At 40.8% G+C, this 18,593-nt stretch overlaps 1 protein-coding gene across 1 annotated transcript in view; it reads right to left on the bottom strand.

Annotated features, from left to right (window-relative positions):
- The window catches only part of LOC133955338 (myocyte-specific enhancer factor 2A-like), a 41,068-nt gene that overhangs the window by 21,819 nt on the left and 656 nt on the right, over positions 1-18,593 (bottom strand). Inside the window, exon 2 of the mRNA XM_062390135.1 lies at positions 772-959. Coding sequence (XP_062246119.1) covers positions 772-825 — 54 coding nt within the window. The 5' untranslated portion in view covers positions 826-959. The remainder of the gene's footprint in view (positions 1-771; positions 960-18,593) is intronic.

Genomic DNA, 18,593 nt, shown 5'->3' with positions numbered 1-18,593 from the left:
AGAACAGACCAACTTCCCAAAATAGAGTGCGAGAACCTAAATTTACAGCAGGCTCCAGTGATAGTGCACAGCTAAAGCAGTGTCTATCTAAAAATGGTCTGACCAAGACAGCCAAACATCAAATATAAACATCATCCCAGATATTTTTTTTCCAGCCACATCCCTATTTCCAGAGCCTGCGCCTTCCCTCCAGACAGGCTGGTATTTGTTGTGCTGTTGGAGGTGATATATATAGAGGAGACAGACAGAGAGGGATTCCAGTGGGCAGCAGTGTGGTGGAGCAGGGAGACTGCGTGGAGAGAAGGCCACTGTTTGTCCCTATTGCTGACCCACCCTGCTAATGACAGGGTGCCGCTCGGACCAAGCTAACCCCAAATTACAGCCCTCGCCAACAGCTGTGACCACTGCTCTCTGAAAAGTGAAGCAGCTCACACAAATTCTTTAGAATGAAACTACCGGGGTACGCAAATGGTTCCTTGAGGGATACCTTTACAAAGTGTTCCTTAAAACTTTCAATACTTGCACGTCTGTACAATTTTTTGTGTTCCGGTTCGAAACGATATCCACTTTAAATCTGCTTGTCAGATATCATTTAAAAAAAAATCTATATAACGACTGAAACCTTCTGTAGCAAGGTGTTGAATTGCATGTTTGTATGGATGCATGTTGTGATACAGAAGCCTGACGAGAAGTTCAACAGAGTAGTGTCAGGAGAAAGGAACTTAAATGGTCATAATATAGAAGACAGAATAATAAGAAAGGGACACTGACCTGTCGGTTCCTTTCATCCACGATCCGTGTGATCTGGATCTTCCTCCTCCCCATTTTCCAAACACCTCCCGGTAAAAGCTGAAGCAGGATATCAGTAAGCTCCAGGAAGTAAAGGGTTCAACGGACACTCGTCAACATATAGTCTCTCTGTCACCTCTGTCACTCCAGGAACAGCTTGGCATGGCTTGCTGAAAAAGAGAAAGGCAGAGACAGAGTCAATTTAATCCTAGTGTCATTGAGTCTTCACAGCACCAACAATGACACAAGCAAATATATTCAGCAAAGCTTTTCAACAGTCCATCTTCACAAGAGCGTTGCCTGACAAGGGCTCATGGATTCCATGCATCTGCATGGCCAAACCCAGGCTGTTTACAAGACTGGTGATAATACCAGGAAAATCAATCTAGCAAAAAACAACAACATTCTTCTCATATTTTCAAATGGCTGAGCACCAGTGTTACAGATAATCTGCCAAACCTGGTTGCAGCTGATTTGGTAAATTCCCCAGTACTGCAGTCTATCTCACTGCTATTTCCACAGTCCTTGGAGGGAGTGTCAGCAGGGTATAAAGCACCCCAGGGTAAACTGACCACCGAGCAACAAGGACATGATAACTCACCAGATTCCCAACCACAATCCAACAAACCCAGTGTCTTCTCTGGAATCCAAAATTAAATTCTGTCATCAATCTAGTGGATCTCCTTGAAGGTGCACCTTGTCTATCTTGCTCCACAGCATTACTCTGTCATGTGCACCAGCATGTTTGATCCTGAAGTCTTGAGAGTGAACTCGCCTCCTCTCTCTAGCTTTCTCCTCTTGCAGGGGAGCCCACCTGCCTCGCTGTGTCCCTCTCAGCCTCAGTGTCTCTCAGCCCTGCCTTACCCCAGAGCTCCTTAGCTCTTGCCTAATCTCATCTATCTGGGAGGAGGCAGAGAGTTGGGCGAAGCCAGGCTTTATCCTAACCCTCCCTAGATTACTGCAGCATGTGGAGCCCAGAGCTGAGCCACCAAAACCCTCACTGCACACCCAGTTCACTGGCTTGGGAGATGGGACAAATTCATATGTCATGCACCATGCAGAAGAAATATACCGGGGACTTTTTGCTGATTTAAAATACCACTAAATTTGATGGAAGATAATACACCTAAATGCTCAATACAGCAGTTAAATGAAGAATGAATAAAATCAAATAGAAAATGTTTTTCAAAATGCATTTAAAGCCTAGTTGCCATTTCCCAAAGACTTCCTCATCCCGCTCTGGTCATGTGCCATTATGGTGATTGTTTCTGTGCTTTCCATTGGAAAAACCCTACTATCTCATATTTCATGTTTTTATTTTGTTGTCCTCTAACGTTTTAAAGCTGAGCTGTACGTAATGGCGATTGCTTTGCAAGATGCCGCATGCATTGTCTAAACCTTCCAGTTCACCACCAGCCCAGATCCTGGCTGACCCTGCCAAGTCAGTTCTGTTTTCGCAATGTAACAAAGACTCAATCTGGATGATTTGATGGCAAGACATACAGTATATTTTGAAAAGGGAACAACAATAATTTCCATCTCCTCTTCTTTTCTTTCACTATGTGCTCTTACAGGAAGGCTGTGTTTGATTGTTGATTAATGCTGCGTCTGAATCAGTTGAACTGTGGTAGATGCTCAAAGTCACTTGTCAGTTCTCTGGTCTAGTTTGGAGAAAATGCAAAAGCAGGAGAGAACCTCTTTAAACAACATCTGTAACATATAGCTGTTTGATAGTCAAATGTTGTGTTATAATAATAATGCATTGATCAGCTAAAAGATATGTGCTGTTGTATAATTCACAAGTAATTTAAGTGAAATACTCTGGTATAAATATTAACTTGTGTGTCAAATATAACCCAGATTTTTCTTTTTCTATATTAAAATAGTTTCAAATGATTTACAAAAACATCCAGTGATTAATGAAATAAAAAATAGTTCCTAAAATTAAATTAAATTAAACCCAACCATCACATTTTTACTAAGCAAGAAATTAACATTCTTCATTAACCCTATTCTAGTGTATTTTACTGATCTCTTTCGCTGAACGCATTTGTGAGGAAGCGTTGCTGCGTGGATCATGTTTCCAAGCAATGGTTTGCGTGTTTGCTACAAAGAGGAGATCAGGGTGAACTCTGGTATCGCACAGGGACACCAGATACCGGAGTTCATATAGTTTCAGTCCTGAGTGTGATGAGGTCAGTTTTTGGCAACACAAACCCTCTGGTGATGGTCAGTGAAACCCAAAGACCCCAATTTGTTTCCTGGGCTTTGCTGCGAGGCTCTAAAACAAATCCATTAAAAGCCTTTTAATTATTAGTAGCTACAGTCAGGTAGGGCACTGCAACATAGTTAAATAAGTTGTCAGTGGACATTTTGGGGCTTTGCAGATTTGTCCATCGGCATACTAATTCTTAAAGGTTCAGTGACCTGTGACAATTTAGTGACATCTAGTGTTGATGATGCAAGTTGCGGCTGAATACCCCTCACCTCATCCTCCCCTTCCACACCTGAAAGTAACCCTGTGGTAACCTTCAGTTGTCATAAAAACTCAAAGGTATGTTGTTTTTCCAATTTGGGCTCCTGTAAAATACATGGAATCCTCCGTAGAGAGGACATGCCCCTGATGTAAATATATATATATATAAAGTACTTAAATATAAAGGGCTCATTTTAAGGTAAATAAAACAAAAGTTTGTAAAAGTTTGAGTAGTAAAAACATCAAGTAGAAACATCACCAGGATTATTTATATTAAATTTGGCTAGCTATTGCTAAATAGATCCCTTTCACCTATATCTTACACTCTGAGCCTTTAATGTGAATTAAAAGAAAGCTATTAAAATGTTATACTTGCTTAAAATGTTATATATGAAACCTTCATGATCCACTTAAATATCTGATTTTCGGGAGACATGGTTCTTAAATCATTGATCACTGTAAGATTCACTAATTATGGCCTCTGCCTGCATTAATATTGTAAATTTTGTCAGAAATAGAACATACAACACAAATAACATACGTTTTAACCATGTGTTTGTAAGTAACCCTCAGCATGTGTGTCAAATGTGTCTGTGACTAAATAAAGGTGAACAGCAAAACTGGCGCCTGTTTTACATCCTCAGACAAGTTGTCCTGATCAGTGCTGATGTAATATGTTACTCTGGCAGAAACTCTATCTGGCTAGCGTGATAATCAATACAGCACAGAGCGACGAGCCAAAAGGCTGCTGCATCCCTCACCCACACAGACAAGGTTGAGCCATTTCTTTGCATTTCATTACACCACCAGAAAAATGTACGCTTAATCTGATACAAACAGAAGCAGCATTTAAAAACATTATATGGTAATTTAAGGTATGCATGACAGTTGCTTCTGTCCTTTGCTGAATGAATTATGTGGTTACAGAATCCACCTGATTCTCTTTATATCTTTGAATGCTTTGGGCAATGCTCCAGTGTCTTTTCATTATTTATAAAATATACATATAGAGCACTTTGGATTTAACTTTTAACTATAAACTTTTGCCATGGATTGGAAAACAACAGATTCACAATCTGTATGATTCCTCAATGATTTTCTATCCAGTAAGTGATTAAGTGTTGGTATCATGCCATACAGAATATAACATTTTAATGATTATTATAGATTTTCTGAATATTTGCTATTTTCACGCTTGATTTCCTTGTTTATTTAATTATTTCCAAAGGCTGAAAAAATATGAAACATAAAAGAAACAAATCTAGGGTTTTCTAATTTCTACTTACTCTGACCTTCTCACCGCATCTCTTTAACTTGAAAATACACCCTGCCTCTGGATGTATCCTTAACAAGGAGTGCTAAGCCCCAGAGCGAACCTCACAGCCAAATGCACTCCTCTTTATCTCACCCATGAAATCCAATTCCTGTGGATCATTGGAAGCGTGACCGTTCTTTGTGAGGGTATGAAACACACTTTCCCGAGGTTGGATAGCACAAGGTTTTATATGTGTTGTTCCTATACAATAGCACAATGTCACTGATTGTTGTTAAATTGAGCCAAGGGGGTCTTCCTCAGAAATTTTCTACACATAAAGTGTACTGAATGGTCATGACCGCATGATGAGCAGGAAAAAAATAAACTTTGCTCTGCCTGCTACAAACAAAATATTTCTGATTCCTACTACGGAGGAGCTGTTACTATGCTTGTATTTGACTATTTGACATTATATATTTTAAGGTATCAGTTGCGTACATAAACATTTAAAAACATTTTACATTTTAGAACAGTTTTTGTGGAGTAAATTTAATTCCTACATTTACACTCATAGTTAAATATGAAGCTGGATCCAGAAGATGGTTAGATTAGCACAAACCCTGGAAACAAAAGGAACATCAATCCTGGTTTTGTCAGAAAGCAACAAAACCCCACTTGACCTCAGTGTGAGGCTGCTTTATGATGAGCAGAAACTCAAGGATGAGGAAGGAACTACTCTACGAATGCTCTGTGGCAGCAGAACATGACCTATGACTGCGCTCTTCAGAAAGTGTGACTTGTAGAAAGTGTGACTTTGAGTCATAGCAGGGTGTTGAAATGAAAGAAGTTCATCCTTCTTGGAATGAATGCAAGTTACAACATCTCTGTCTTCTCCTAAACCGAAAAAAATCCTGTCATTGACCAACACAGTTATCAGCCAATGTAGGTCTCAGAATCTCAGCTCTGTCACTAACAGTAAGGAAAGAGTGGGAGCAGCAGGACGGGACACTGCAGCTAAAACACAGACTAACACTCCTCCACTTCCTGTTAGTTCAGACAGCTACTGTACATCCTGTTCCGTGACCTGTCTGACAGACAAGAGGGAGAAGGAGTGGAAAATATAATCTTCCCACCACAAACACACAGGCACACACACACACACACTTAACATTCTCTCTTTCCACTGAGCATAAATATTCTCACTGTATCCAAAATAATTAACACTGACCACAAGAACACAACAGGCATTGGTTCATACAACTCATCATCAAGCAGCCAGGAGACAAGAAGTCAGAGGATCAGACATAATGTTTGAGTGACACGCAAGCAAGTTAAGTTGGTTGTGGTTGTGGTTGTTTGGTTGGTTGTGGTTGTTTGGTTGGTTGGTTGGTTTGTTGTGGTTGTTTGGTTGGTTGGTTGTGGTTGTTTGGTTTGTTGGTTGGTTGGTTAGTTGTGTTTGTCTGGTGGGTTGGTTGTGGTTGTTTGGTTTGTTGGTTGGTTGTGGTTGTTTGGTTGGTTGGTTGTGGTTGTTTGGTTTGTTGGTTGGTTGGTTAGTTGTGTTTGTCTGGTGGGTTGGTTGTGGTTGTTTGGTTTGTTGGTTGGTTGTGGTTGGTTGGTTGTGGTTGGTTGGTTGGTTGGTTGTGGTTGGTTGGTTGGTTGGTTGTGGGTGGTTGGTTGGGCTAGTTGTAGTTATTCTTCAACAGTTACCCATGGACACGCGGTTAATCAGAGGTTGTGTGTGCAGGGAGCGTGTCTGAGGGATTTTGGTATTGTGGTAACAGGATGCATCTGGCGCATCTGAAAACGGGGGGACATAGAGATGTATCAGGTGTGTTAGCGGTGGGATAACCAGACATTTTTTTATATTATTATCTTCCCCTTTAAGTAGGTTTATCCTCTGAAATTAGATATTTATTCGGAATGGGGGAAAGATGGTTTACATATTTACCTTATTGTGACAGGTCACCTGTCTCTCGCTCTCTCAGTCAGCCCTCACCAAAATGACACTTGACTATTGCGTGGTGCACACTCTCCTTAAAGGAGATAAACGAAGGATAAGGGAAATAAAAAAAAATGTCTGGTGGGTGAAGACGATCCCCACCAATAACGAACCTAGTACATCTCAATCTCTCCTTGTTTCCAGATGCTCCAGTCCCATCCTGTCTCTACAATACGAAAATCCCTCAGACACGCTACGCGTCATGGTGCAAGGAAATGGTCCATATGTTTTTTCTTGTCTAATTGCAAATGTCTCCACCACAGTGTCCTCAGAGTCAGTGCAGACAGTGTTGGTCAAACCAAAGCCCATTGTAGAGGCTTCATCATGTGATTAAGTGAAAGATTTTATCTCTCAACCACGAGGAGTCTTCAGTTCAGCTCTACAGGTCTTGTTAGTAAGGAACCGATCATAACTTGTGGCCCGAGGTATTTATCTCGCTACACGGGTTATTGTGTTGTGGTCACCTAATATATTTCCCCCCCAAATGTCACCAGAAGGGCCCCATAATTATGCACACTTGGTTGGTTGTTTGGTTGATTAGTCTGACAGTTGGTCGGTTGGTTGATATTGATTGGTTGTTGTTGGTGTTTTGGTTGGTTAGTCGATTATTTGGTTGGTTGGTTGTAGAACTCAGTCTGTCCACAGTCACCTACATTTTGAAGATTTGGCTTCAGTTAAATTGAAACTTCTGAAGCTCTAAAAAAAATAGTTAGCATTGGCTAGCCAAATAGCTGATGTGGTTTTGTCCACTGCATAAACAACATGTTGGCTCATACTGTAAAGAGCATGCTGTTCTCAACTTCAAGTTTGTTGTAAGCTGAGCTATTTAGTAGCTGGTTACCATCATATTTACTGTACATGACACAGACTGGTATCAAGCTTTTGATTGAATTAGCAAAAAAAGGCAAATAAGTTATTTTTCTAACATTGGCGAAATATTTATTTAAATCAAACCAACAGAGATGACCGAGATAATGCAAACGCTTAAGCAGCTCAGAACTAGCCTGACGTTGTCAGACTCACAATTCTAGTCAGAATGTGAGTCTGAGACCGCTCCATTGGGCTTTCATTATGGGGCGTGTTTCAACTGACCAGGAAGTAAAATTCCTCTTCGCTCAATTGGATAGACCTACAACCAATCAGAGCAACGTAGTATGTGACGTTTGCTAAGCAACGCATTGTGAGTTATTTACTAGTTCACACTGGACGCTTCAGCGCAGCGCCAAGCCTTAAATAACAGCTGGCTCCCATCCACTCCCATGTTAAAACTTTGTGCCGCTCACACCGGAGGCTGAAGCACCGCGAGGCAGCCTTGGCGCAGCGCGGTGCTTCAGCCTCCGGTGTGACCGGCACAAAGCCGTGCAGCGATCTACTGGATCAACGGGTGATATTATTAGCGCTGCCCGGCGGTTCAGCGTCGCTTCAGAGTCCGTTGTGAACAGCCAAGCGCCGGGGCGATAGGGATTAGTGTGTTGCTTTGGCGTCGCCTCCACGTTCTCTGTTCCTCTTTCAAAATGAATGCGCCGTCGATGTCTTCTAAAACAGACTCAATGGCAGCATCTACACATCTCAGCTCGCCAGCGGCAGGCATGTTTGTTGAAAACGAATTCAACCCAAGGGCACTGTGATGACGTGGTTGATTACGTTACCGTTGATCATCTGTCAATCATCGTATAAAGCCCGCCCTGACAATCTGATTGGCCCGGTCCTGGCATCATTTTTTCCCAATAGAGCGGATCCAGACCGAACTGCCCGACCAAAAATGTTGTGGGCGGGGCTAAATTCGTCTGGCATCCAGGCTAGCTCAGAACCAATATGTTGTTACCTTTCATGAGATAAAGAGCTAACTGCTGGAGAAAATGTATTAATTCAAACAAGAATCTTAGAAGTTTTATATATAGGAATAAAGACACTGTGACTGAAGCTTCCTATGGACTTTAATTGCTCCCAATTAGCTTTTCAAGACTTTTTTTTAACTTCGAATAATTGTTTAGTTGAAACATTAGTTGAACCTTGTAAACACTGGAGCAATCATTCCATTAATAATAATGGTTTGTAAACTCTTTCAAGCATTTCATCCATAATGCTAGGGACCCTCTAATACTGGTCTGTTGACCCCAATAAACCTCAAGAACTGGTTAACAAAGGAGGTGAAACTAGCAGCCCTGATAACAGTTTTATTGTGCGCTCTAATTAACAACTTCTCTTTTAAGCTTTTCCACATATAAAGAATAAACAAAATTAAGAGTTGGTGAAGGTTAATCATGCTGAGTCTTAACAGCACCAGGTTGTTTTTAGTGCAAAACATCCCAGAGTAATTGGCAACCCTTTCATCCCCCCTCCTCATTAAAGACCAGGGGTTTATCGCTAATTGTACTGACCCCACTGTGACCTCTGCTCCAGTCACTCCAACGGAGAATCAATGAGGCTTCAAGCTGATGGGACCCAGCATGCACCACTAGATAACCCCAACATTCTGCTACTGGAGGAATAAAGAAACCACTGTCTCTGACATGTGCAAGAGTGAACATCCTTTTGGTCTGGTAGATCACGGAGGTGATCTTAGTTATCAGTGTGGAAACAGCCATGGTGAGATTCACCGCCATTTGCTTGAAGATTAAAGTGTTACTCTTTCATGGTTGTTAAGGACTGATGACACAGATTATGTTTCTTTATTCATATCTTTACCTTCCCAACAGCTCTCTCATCTCCTTGCTCCCCTCTCCTTGCTATTTTGCTCAATCTAATCCTTCTTCCTCTGGCAGCTTATTTGCATTGTAGCCATCAGCAGGGAGAGATTGCTTGCAGCATAACGAGGCGGACTGATAGAAGATTCCTCCTTCCCCCGGCAAGCCTGGGCATTCTTTGAAGTTCTCATAAATGGAGTTTTTATAAGAAGTTCTTGGGGGAACTTATTCATGGTAAACAGGCAGGATATGTGGTGGACCTGCTCCCTGAGGGAGCTGGAGGGAGCTCAGGCTTGTTTACTGGCTGAAATGTTTAACACTTCCCTGTTTACTGTACGACCCTCCCCACATGCCCAGTTGTTAAAATCAGTTTTCTTTGATGTAACGAGAGCGAATGACAATTTATGTAAAAACATAATGGAGTTGCAGCAACTTTAAAGCAAGAGCGATGAAATTAGCATTTTCTCATGCTAATGATGCTCTGGCACAATGAGCAACCTCCGAATGAGCAGAAGTTACAGCACGTCACAAACCTCAGCAAAGGCTGCAAATTAGTTTCCTTGTAAATCAACACAATGACGAAACAATTCCTGATTTCAAGCTTTTCTGCGGCTGATTGAGACAGAAACATGTTGTTAACAGCATGGAAACCAAGTGCTGCTGTTGTCTGATGCCAGGCACAGCAGGAGGATGGACTGTGATTAATTCACCCAGTGTCAGACACACTATTTTTCCTGGTATCATGCAGCATGACTATCGACACTGGCCTCCTCTGCTGTGCAGGTCACTGAGCTAATGAGTTTTTGACTGAAATGTAATAATTGAAGTCATGTCCCTCCACCAGCAGCCCGGCCATTTAATGTCAGGCTGAGGGCCAGGTAGATTAGATTGATTTAAACTGTCATCTGCCACACCACCCTCAGTTAGCAAACTGAGATCCTGTGTTACTCTGTTAAATATGAGTCAGTATAAGAGAGAAATCAGGGTTAAAAACAAACCAGGTGAGAGTGTGTTCATACATTTATGTAGACCACAATAATAAACCTGTTCTTACAGAAAACATGGTTTAATGTCTGTAAATGTTGCACACAACAAGTCTGTAGCTTAATTCATCAACACCCTACTCTCCAGAATGCTGCAATATTACTCACAATCTCCCAGCCTAGTAAAAAACACCAAGACAGCATGTCTGTTCATTTAATTACTGGCCCGCTGTGATGTCATTTCATTATTGTGTTGCTTTTATGACAGCGGGATAAGATTTTCCTGTCTCAACACAGAGACACTGATGTCATGCCTGCAACACAGATTGAAAAACAAGCTGCCCAGTAACATATTCGTCACACTCTTTTCATAAAGACAATATTCTGGCTTTAACTGAACTTTTAATACTGACACAATACTTTTGTTTAGTTTTCCTGCAAAGTTAAAGCAGCGGGTTGCCGTGGTCCTGGATTGTGGTGAAATGACATTGTCTTGGTTATATGTCTTGTTTCCAGACTGTGCTCACCCAGCGCGCACCCCCAGCTTCCAAAACCAACTGCAGCTGCTCCCAAACAACTTCATGTCAAGGACCCTCAAATGCACTCACATGTGAACAGTGTGTTTCAAGCCCTTTTCGCGTCTAGTCACCAGTGTTCAGTCGTTATTACTGAACAAGTCACGAACGTCTACTGTACATTACCAACCCTCCACCTTTTTCTTCACAGATAGAAATACATGAGAGAACTCTTTAGAATAACATTATGATTGTTATCATTAAAGTTCAAACTTAATCCGAGATTTCTGCTGCGCCTGGTTCTGGAAGTAGAAGTCCAATTTATATCTCCCATAGACAATATTGTGACTCACAGTTGGATCACTTATACAGCTTGTATGAGCATGAAACTCAGAAACCAGTCAGATAAATATATCTCTCTGTAGTTGGTAAAGACCAAACCTGGCTGAGAAGCTGCCTGCCTTTAAAAACTGGTCATTTATACAGCATGTTGTGTACAGGACTATTTGAAGCTCTGAGGCCAAGATAGTTCAGATTCTGTGCCATCGTAACACAATGTTGTCGAAGTATTTGATGCATCCACTGTCCTGGTTTCTGCAGTCGTCCATGTACAAGGTGAAAAGTTCGGGAGAGATAACAGATCCCTGTGAGGCGCCTATGGAGAATTATTTGGAAGAGCTCAGGTGACCATTGATTCAGGCCATGTGATTTCTACCCACCAGAAAGGACAATGCTCAGAGGATGAGGTGCTGATAAACATTCACCCTGAGTGGCTTTACTCCCATCAAATGGGTAAAAGCCCTCGAGAAGTGCACATAAAACCTGCTGACTAAGGCCAAGAAGCAGTGTTAGGAAAGTATTGTCAACCACCCTATACTGTTTGCTGTTTCCTATAGCTCTTTGTCACTGGAGATGTTTAAGTGACATCAGACATTGACAATACACAATATATGAAGTAGATCTTCAAAACCAATCTTTTCTACACTCCTGCACTGCAGATGAGGTTGCAGAGCAACATAACTCAACTGAGCCGTCTCTCTCTCGCCACAGCCCAATCTTTTGATCCACTAAATGATATTATAATGAATTCCTTAACATTTTTGTTTGTTCCTGTTCTCATTGAATTTCGGTGCTTTCAGCAAAGTAATATCTTCCTTTTAATGTTGTGAAGAGATGGTAAGTAGATCTGAAACCTCTATCCTGAGGGTCCTCCAGGCAATCTGCTACCCCCACCCCTGACTCCCCCTTACACACACACACACACACACACACACACACACACACACACACACACACACACACACACACACACACACACACACACACACACACACACACACACACACACACACACACACACACACACACACACACACACACACACACACACACACACACACACACACACACACACACACACACACACACAAACACACACACACACACACACACACACACACTTTCCAACACTACCATCTCCCTCTCTGAGAGATTACTGAGTAAACAGTCAACTCCTTTTCAAGTGAGTGTATGTACAGGACAAGTAGAGTTCAGTTGGAGCTATTATACAAGCCCTTCTATATGCATTCATCCCATATCGGTGGGGTATATATATATATATATATATATATATATATATAAAAATGTACATATATATATACACATATATATATATATATATATATATACATATACTGGATACTGCGGTAATGAAGCCTTGTAAGACACACTTCAGACAAGACGACCATGAAGTATGTGCCCCACTAAATATATAGAAATTACATATATGTCTATATAATATATACAAATATGTTTATACAGGGCAAAATGAAATGAATTTGTTTTGTTTGAAACTGAAGACAGCCATATATCCTAAGTAAGAGTTTCAAATGCAAAAACCATGGCACACTCCTCTAAGGTCAGGCATGAAAACTGATCCATCCCACACATAGAACTGACAGGGTGCTGCAGCTGGAGTATTTACTTTGTTCAACATCTTTCTTTGTGAAGAAGGGAACCTTTTTAACAACCGCTGTTCAAGGCTTAAGCAGTTTCAGTATCACTTAGAGCATCAGTAATGTCATAAATATGTCTTTGAAAGACTTTGTAAATGCAGCAAATGATGACAAAGCTTATTTTTTTTATTAAAACCTAACTTCATCAAATTGTCTGTGTGGTATCAGACCTGGTTAATGTTATCTATCAGCTGGTAGCTCGTCTATCCTGACTCCAGACTCTTCTGGGGGAGGAAAGATGAAGCTATGTCAACTTGGTGCAGTTATTTCTCTTTCATTGATTTGCTGGCATGAGGGAAGATATTACAGCTGAGATTGCCTGAACAGTCTCTGAGCCACCTGGGATAAGAGTGTATATTTGCTGAAAGACGAGTGAGATCACACTGGTGCTTCTGCTGAGCACTTCACATCAAACTGAACAGCCAGGCTAGTGTGCAAACAAGATATCATGTACATATCATGTTATGAAAGATACAACTTGAGGTATGTGAAGCTGTACAAAAATCATCCTATTGTCAAAGCAAAAGGCAGCGCTGCTACAGAATGCAACCTCCTTCTTTCCTTTCTATTATTTAATACTGTCATTGAAATATGTCAGTTCTACAATTTAGCTGTTATATCTGAGGACTTGTGGTGGGTGGGAGGGAGACATTTCAATAACTAAAATGGCACAAGGCTTCACAGTCTCTTAAAAATGAATCAAACTGCACACACTTACAAGTTTAGAGAACACGCATAGATTTCAGTTCTCTTAACTTTTAGAGACCCCTGGATTAGGAAAACTTCCAAAAAAGCCCTATCCCAAAATGTTAGAGAAAGCAATAACAATTCCCTGGATCCACACCAAAATGTAATGACTTCTTCCCTGACCAGTACTACATCTCCCCGCCAAGTTTCGTGGAAATCTGGTCAGTTGTGTTTGTGTAATCTTGTTTACGAACAAACAGACAGGAGTGAAAACATAAACTCCTTGGTGGAGGTAATGAATTATAAGCTCATAGTCAGTCAGCCACTTAATCAAACATAACCCAGATCCAATATGACCGACTTGCATAGTGTGGAGCGAATGTCTCCATGTACAGTCGGCATTAATGAAGTGTTGGCACCATTAAGGAGCGTGTCAGGAGGCAGAGCAGACCCAAACCACTCTCTGGTCTGGATTCTGTCTCTACAAATCAACACTGAGTTTAATTAAACAGAGCCACACTGCCATTGACCCAATATTGGCGTTTAAGTTGGCAGAGTGGAGGGAAACCCATTTACTGGGAGAAACAAAGGCAGTTTTATGTGAATGCAGGAGAGCAGATCGTTAGGCTAATATTTGGAAATTGTTTTTTTTGATTCTTATATTTATTGAGTATAATTTCTGGGCATTTTTAGATGTAAACAAGCGGGTGTGTGGCCCAGCGGCTGGACAGCAGGCAGCCAGAGGTTTGGCTGGTTTGGACAGACAAGCTACGGCATGATTACTGCAGGGGAGGGGAGGGGAGAGGAGGTCAAATTTTAGTTCTTTATAAATGTATATTCTTTAATTCACCTGACCCCTCAAAACCATCTCCGAGTAATTTTAATCAAGAAAGCCAGTGTTGAATTTTGAGTATTTTAGAGAATATTCAGAGAAATGCTAGATGGACGGAAATCAAATCAGCAACTGAAGAAGACATACGTTTACTGCTGGGATTGGGAAAGGATGTTTTTTACTCTGGAGGTTTAAGAAGAGCAGTAATTACCTCTTCAGAGCACTTCTCACACCGAGAACTGACTGCTTCTCTCAACACATGAGTCATCACACATCGCCACGACAAGTGTTTGTATGAAGTCCATCTGTAACTAATGATGTGATGAAATCACCAGAGTACATTTCTCTAAAACAGACATAAAGTGAGTCCTACGTAATTACAAATAGGAGCCATATTCCACGTCATAAAAACTTTACTTGAAGTGCAGCAGACAGAACTAAAATGAGTCTGTGCTGCTCCATAATCACATCAGTCTGGATGTTGGCATCAGCACAGACTGGTAACAAGCCAGAGCAGCAGGAAGAGTCAGCTAAACCTCTCATCTTCTCCGCTCTTTGTGACATAGCATGTGATTGGTTTAGCCAGGCATCACCACAGCTAATAAAGGTGGATGAGAAACGCATTAGTCCACACAGTGGCAGCCTGCGTCGGCCTGGGCCCTCTACAGCAGGTCGTGTAATTGACTAGAAAAAAAAACTAAGTCAGTCCTTCAGTCACCGAGAACAAATAGGTTCTCAATAAAACATACGCACACACAGTGCAGCCTCTATGTCTTCAGCGTGTGGTGCAAAAAGAGAAGCCTGTGCTTCACAAGTGTTGCTATTTCTGTTTACCACATATTCTATCATTAGGGACCCTAGGAGGGAGGGCAAATACCACGGGGAAACATGTGGGCTCCGCACAGCCACACAAACCAACCTATAGATGACAGGGTGGGCAAGTAGTTAAAGACTTGTGCCGTTACTGGTAACAACTTTGATTTCCTCAATGTGTCCCCTCAGCTCTGTGATGTTACTAAATTCAAGTTGCAGTCTTTATCCCGAGGGCAGCGTTACCAAACCGAACTTTCCTTTAGTGTCAAGGTTCAGTTGTTGTCTAGTTTCCGAGATCTTTTTAGATTATATGTGTGATATAAATAAAGCTAAACCTCTGTCACCATGACATCAAGTGTCATTATTCTCACCTATCACTTTAGTAGTTTGCTAATCTCAACACTATCAATAACCAGTTTGAAGACCAAGTGCATTCTATTAAATGGAAAAGGATCCTGGGAATGTTTCCAGCTGCATTACATTAGGACAGAGTGAAGTTTTAAATTCTCATGAAACTAAATCGGAAATCTGGCCAACCATTGAAAAGGACGATGACCAGTTCTGGGAAAATGTCCTGTTTTGTTTTGGCAGATGTACTGAAATGTCTATTAATGCACATTTTAAATATTTTCTACTTGTTATGTACATGCTAAAGGTTTAGATTATACTGTATGCAGCATAGTATTTTCCTGCTTATTTTAACACCAGGGATGGATCATTTTGTGTCTGTGAGTATGCTGACATATCTATTAATGAAACTTTTGTTCCTTTATATGTATCATCAATAAAGATACATCTGAATCAGATTTACAGTAATCTGAACATTGTGTGTGTCTTAGTGTGTGTGTGTGTATAAACAAAACACACAGGGTTGTGCACATAGTGTGTGATGTACCTTAGAGATTTTAGAGCACCCCCCACAAAAAGTCCTAATGTGATCAAGTGTGTGTGACTCGGCAACATTTCAAGTGCAATGCATTTTCAACTTCATAACACAAGCGTTTATGGGTTTTACTCTTGAAAGATAACAAAGTTATCCAGATAATTTGATGAGCCTGCACCATAAAGTGGGACCCTGAATGATTATTTGCACAGGGAGCATAAAAAACAGCCATTCAAATGTCTTTAGCTTAAATAATTAATGAAGCCCAATCTCCTGCAACATTATTTCATTTGGGGCTGTTTGAGGGCAGCGGAAAGAAGCTGTAAACACAACAAATCATCACCTTTCAAGTTCATGTGATGGATGTGTCGACAGTTGCCCATTGACAAGTAAAGCAGCGACTTTGATTTTAAGTTGTGTTTCTGTTTTAAGTCCCCACCAACTCCAAGTCTGACTGTGAGCCAGCAGCTAGCTAGTAGATAACTTGGACTGTCTGTGGTTTGGTGGTGGACATAGAATGTTTACAAACAAAAGTGCTTTCCAAGCCAAAGCATCTCGAACGCCACCTTGTGGATGGCTGCACTGCAGTAAAGGTCATAAATCTCACCTCCTCCATGTTAGTGGATGGACATGGAAAGTCAGAGTACACGTCAAACAATTTTTCCACTTAGATGGTTTATGTGATCTTAGGTATGATCTTAGGTATATTTGATGTTCACTTTTTCCCCCCATAAACTTTGCTTTTAATTCATTAATTAATTCAACTCTTAGGTTATTTGATGCTATGAAAACAGGGTGAAAGATCAGGATTGAGAGGAGACTGATGGACCATTGGTCGAGCGAATGTATCAGCAGGACCTGGTGGCCGAATTTATTACTGCACAGACCCTAATGTGCAAGATGGCAGCCTTCATATCTGGGATATTCTGTCTTCATTGCTGGATAGTGCGAGGAAGTGAATTCAAATCTGGCATCTTTATATCCAGTCCATGATGATGGATAGTTGCTTATGGTAGCTGAGATCTACATTGAATAGAGTGGAAAGATACAGCAACACTAACAGCTAAGTGAGGCTACTACAGCAATGCTCTGAGCAACATGTTAACGTCAGAATGTTAACTTGCGTAAGCAATAATAAACTGACAATAATAATCTCCCCACCTGAGGGTTACCGGTAACAAAACCAAATCCTTTGACTGTCACATACAGAAAGTGTGTCACATACATAATACATGAACTGAACACAATTCAAAAGAAACACCCTCACATTACACTAAACTGTTTTGAAATGGGCTGCACTTCACATCAAACCATATCAGTTTATCTAAGATTGGTAAGAAAACCCTGAGTGAAGATGGTGGAGTTCTTCCGTCCCATATGCTCCCTGTGGTCTGAGGAGTCTGAGCAGTCTGACAGGGTGACAGTGTAACCATGACCTGATTACCTGTCCCCTGAAGCCTATAATCACTAAAGCCAGCAGACAGCCACTGTCGCTCCACTGACAGGGAGAATAATTGAAGGTGACGCTACATGCTGCTAGCTCAGCTAATGAAATATGAAAACAAAGAGCAGGGACAATGCAGCAGGGCATCAGAGATGCCTAAACTACAGAGAGCAGGACAGTCTCTGTCTATTCAGCCAGTACTTTTCATTTTACCTGCCAGCACACATTCAAAAATGTCGGTCTCTGGATGACAATGATGTGTGGTTTAGACTTACAAGCCTGTATAATATCTAATTTAGTAACTGCTCTTTTCCTACGACATTATTGACAAGTCTCAATTTTTACTTTTACATTGTTCCTCAAAGACAAACGCTTTTATAAATTCTGATTCAATGCAGAGTGCACCTCCTGTCACCACAGTTTCAATGACTAATAAAAAAAGCATTTAAAACCCATTGTCAATGATGTCTTCCACAACAATCCGAGGTGATTTATGTAAAAATTGGTATGAGAATGACTAGGTGATATAAAGAGGCAAAATGCAGGATTTACACACAGACCTACAAAACATCCTTAATAATTGTTACTGTGAATGTGTTCAAAATACATATATTTCCCCCCAGTCAGACATGTTTCATCATTGTTCACCATTTAAAAAAGTTAGACCAATAAATAGGGCCGACCAACATCAGGTAGTTGATCATATTGTCTAAAAAACAGATTCATATCATTCAAACACTGTCTGTTATGTAGTTCAATTAAACATATTATGAGCAGATACAGTTACTTACTAATATGTTTTGCTAAACTAATAATGATCAAAATATTTTTGTAAGAAATAAATAGTAATAGTGATTATGATGTCTTTTGAACGTATTGAAAAACCATTAAAACGTCCCTGCAAGACTCAACTGCTCAGCGCCCCCTGCTGCAAATGTTGCACTAATGTTTAGATTCATGTTTGCAATTCACGTTTTGTCTTTACTTTTTGTTTGTCTCTCAGCGTCTAACATTACTCACTGTTAAGCATGACACTCCATAGAAGTGGATACAGAGAAAAAACAGAGAACAGACTTTAGTATAAGTTGCTCTTTCATTCTGCTTCAGATAGTGGTTTCACTCAGTTTGGTCCTGGAGGAGACACTGGTTGGCACATTAAAGAACAACATGTTTCAAATCCACATATGTGCAGCGCCACTGTATCTGTTTTATTAC

Source organism: Platichthys flesus, chromosome 1 (assembly GCF_949316205.1).
Source record: "Platichthys flesus chromosome 1, fPlaFle2.1, whole genome shotgun sequence".
Classification (NCBI taxonomy): Eukaryota; Metazoa; Chordata; class Actinopteri; order Pleuronectiformes; family Pleuronectidae; genus Platichthys; species Platichthys flesus.
This window is presented reverse-complemented; position numbering and strand designations above follow the sequence as displayed.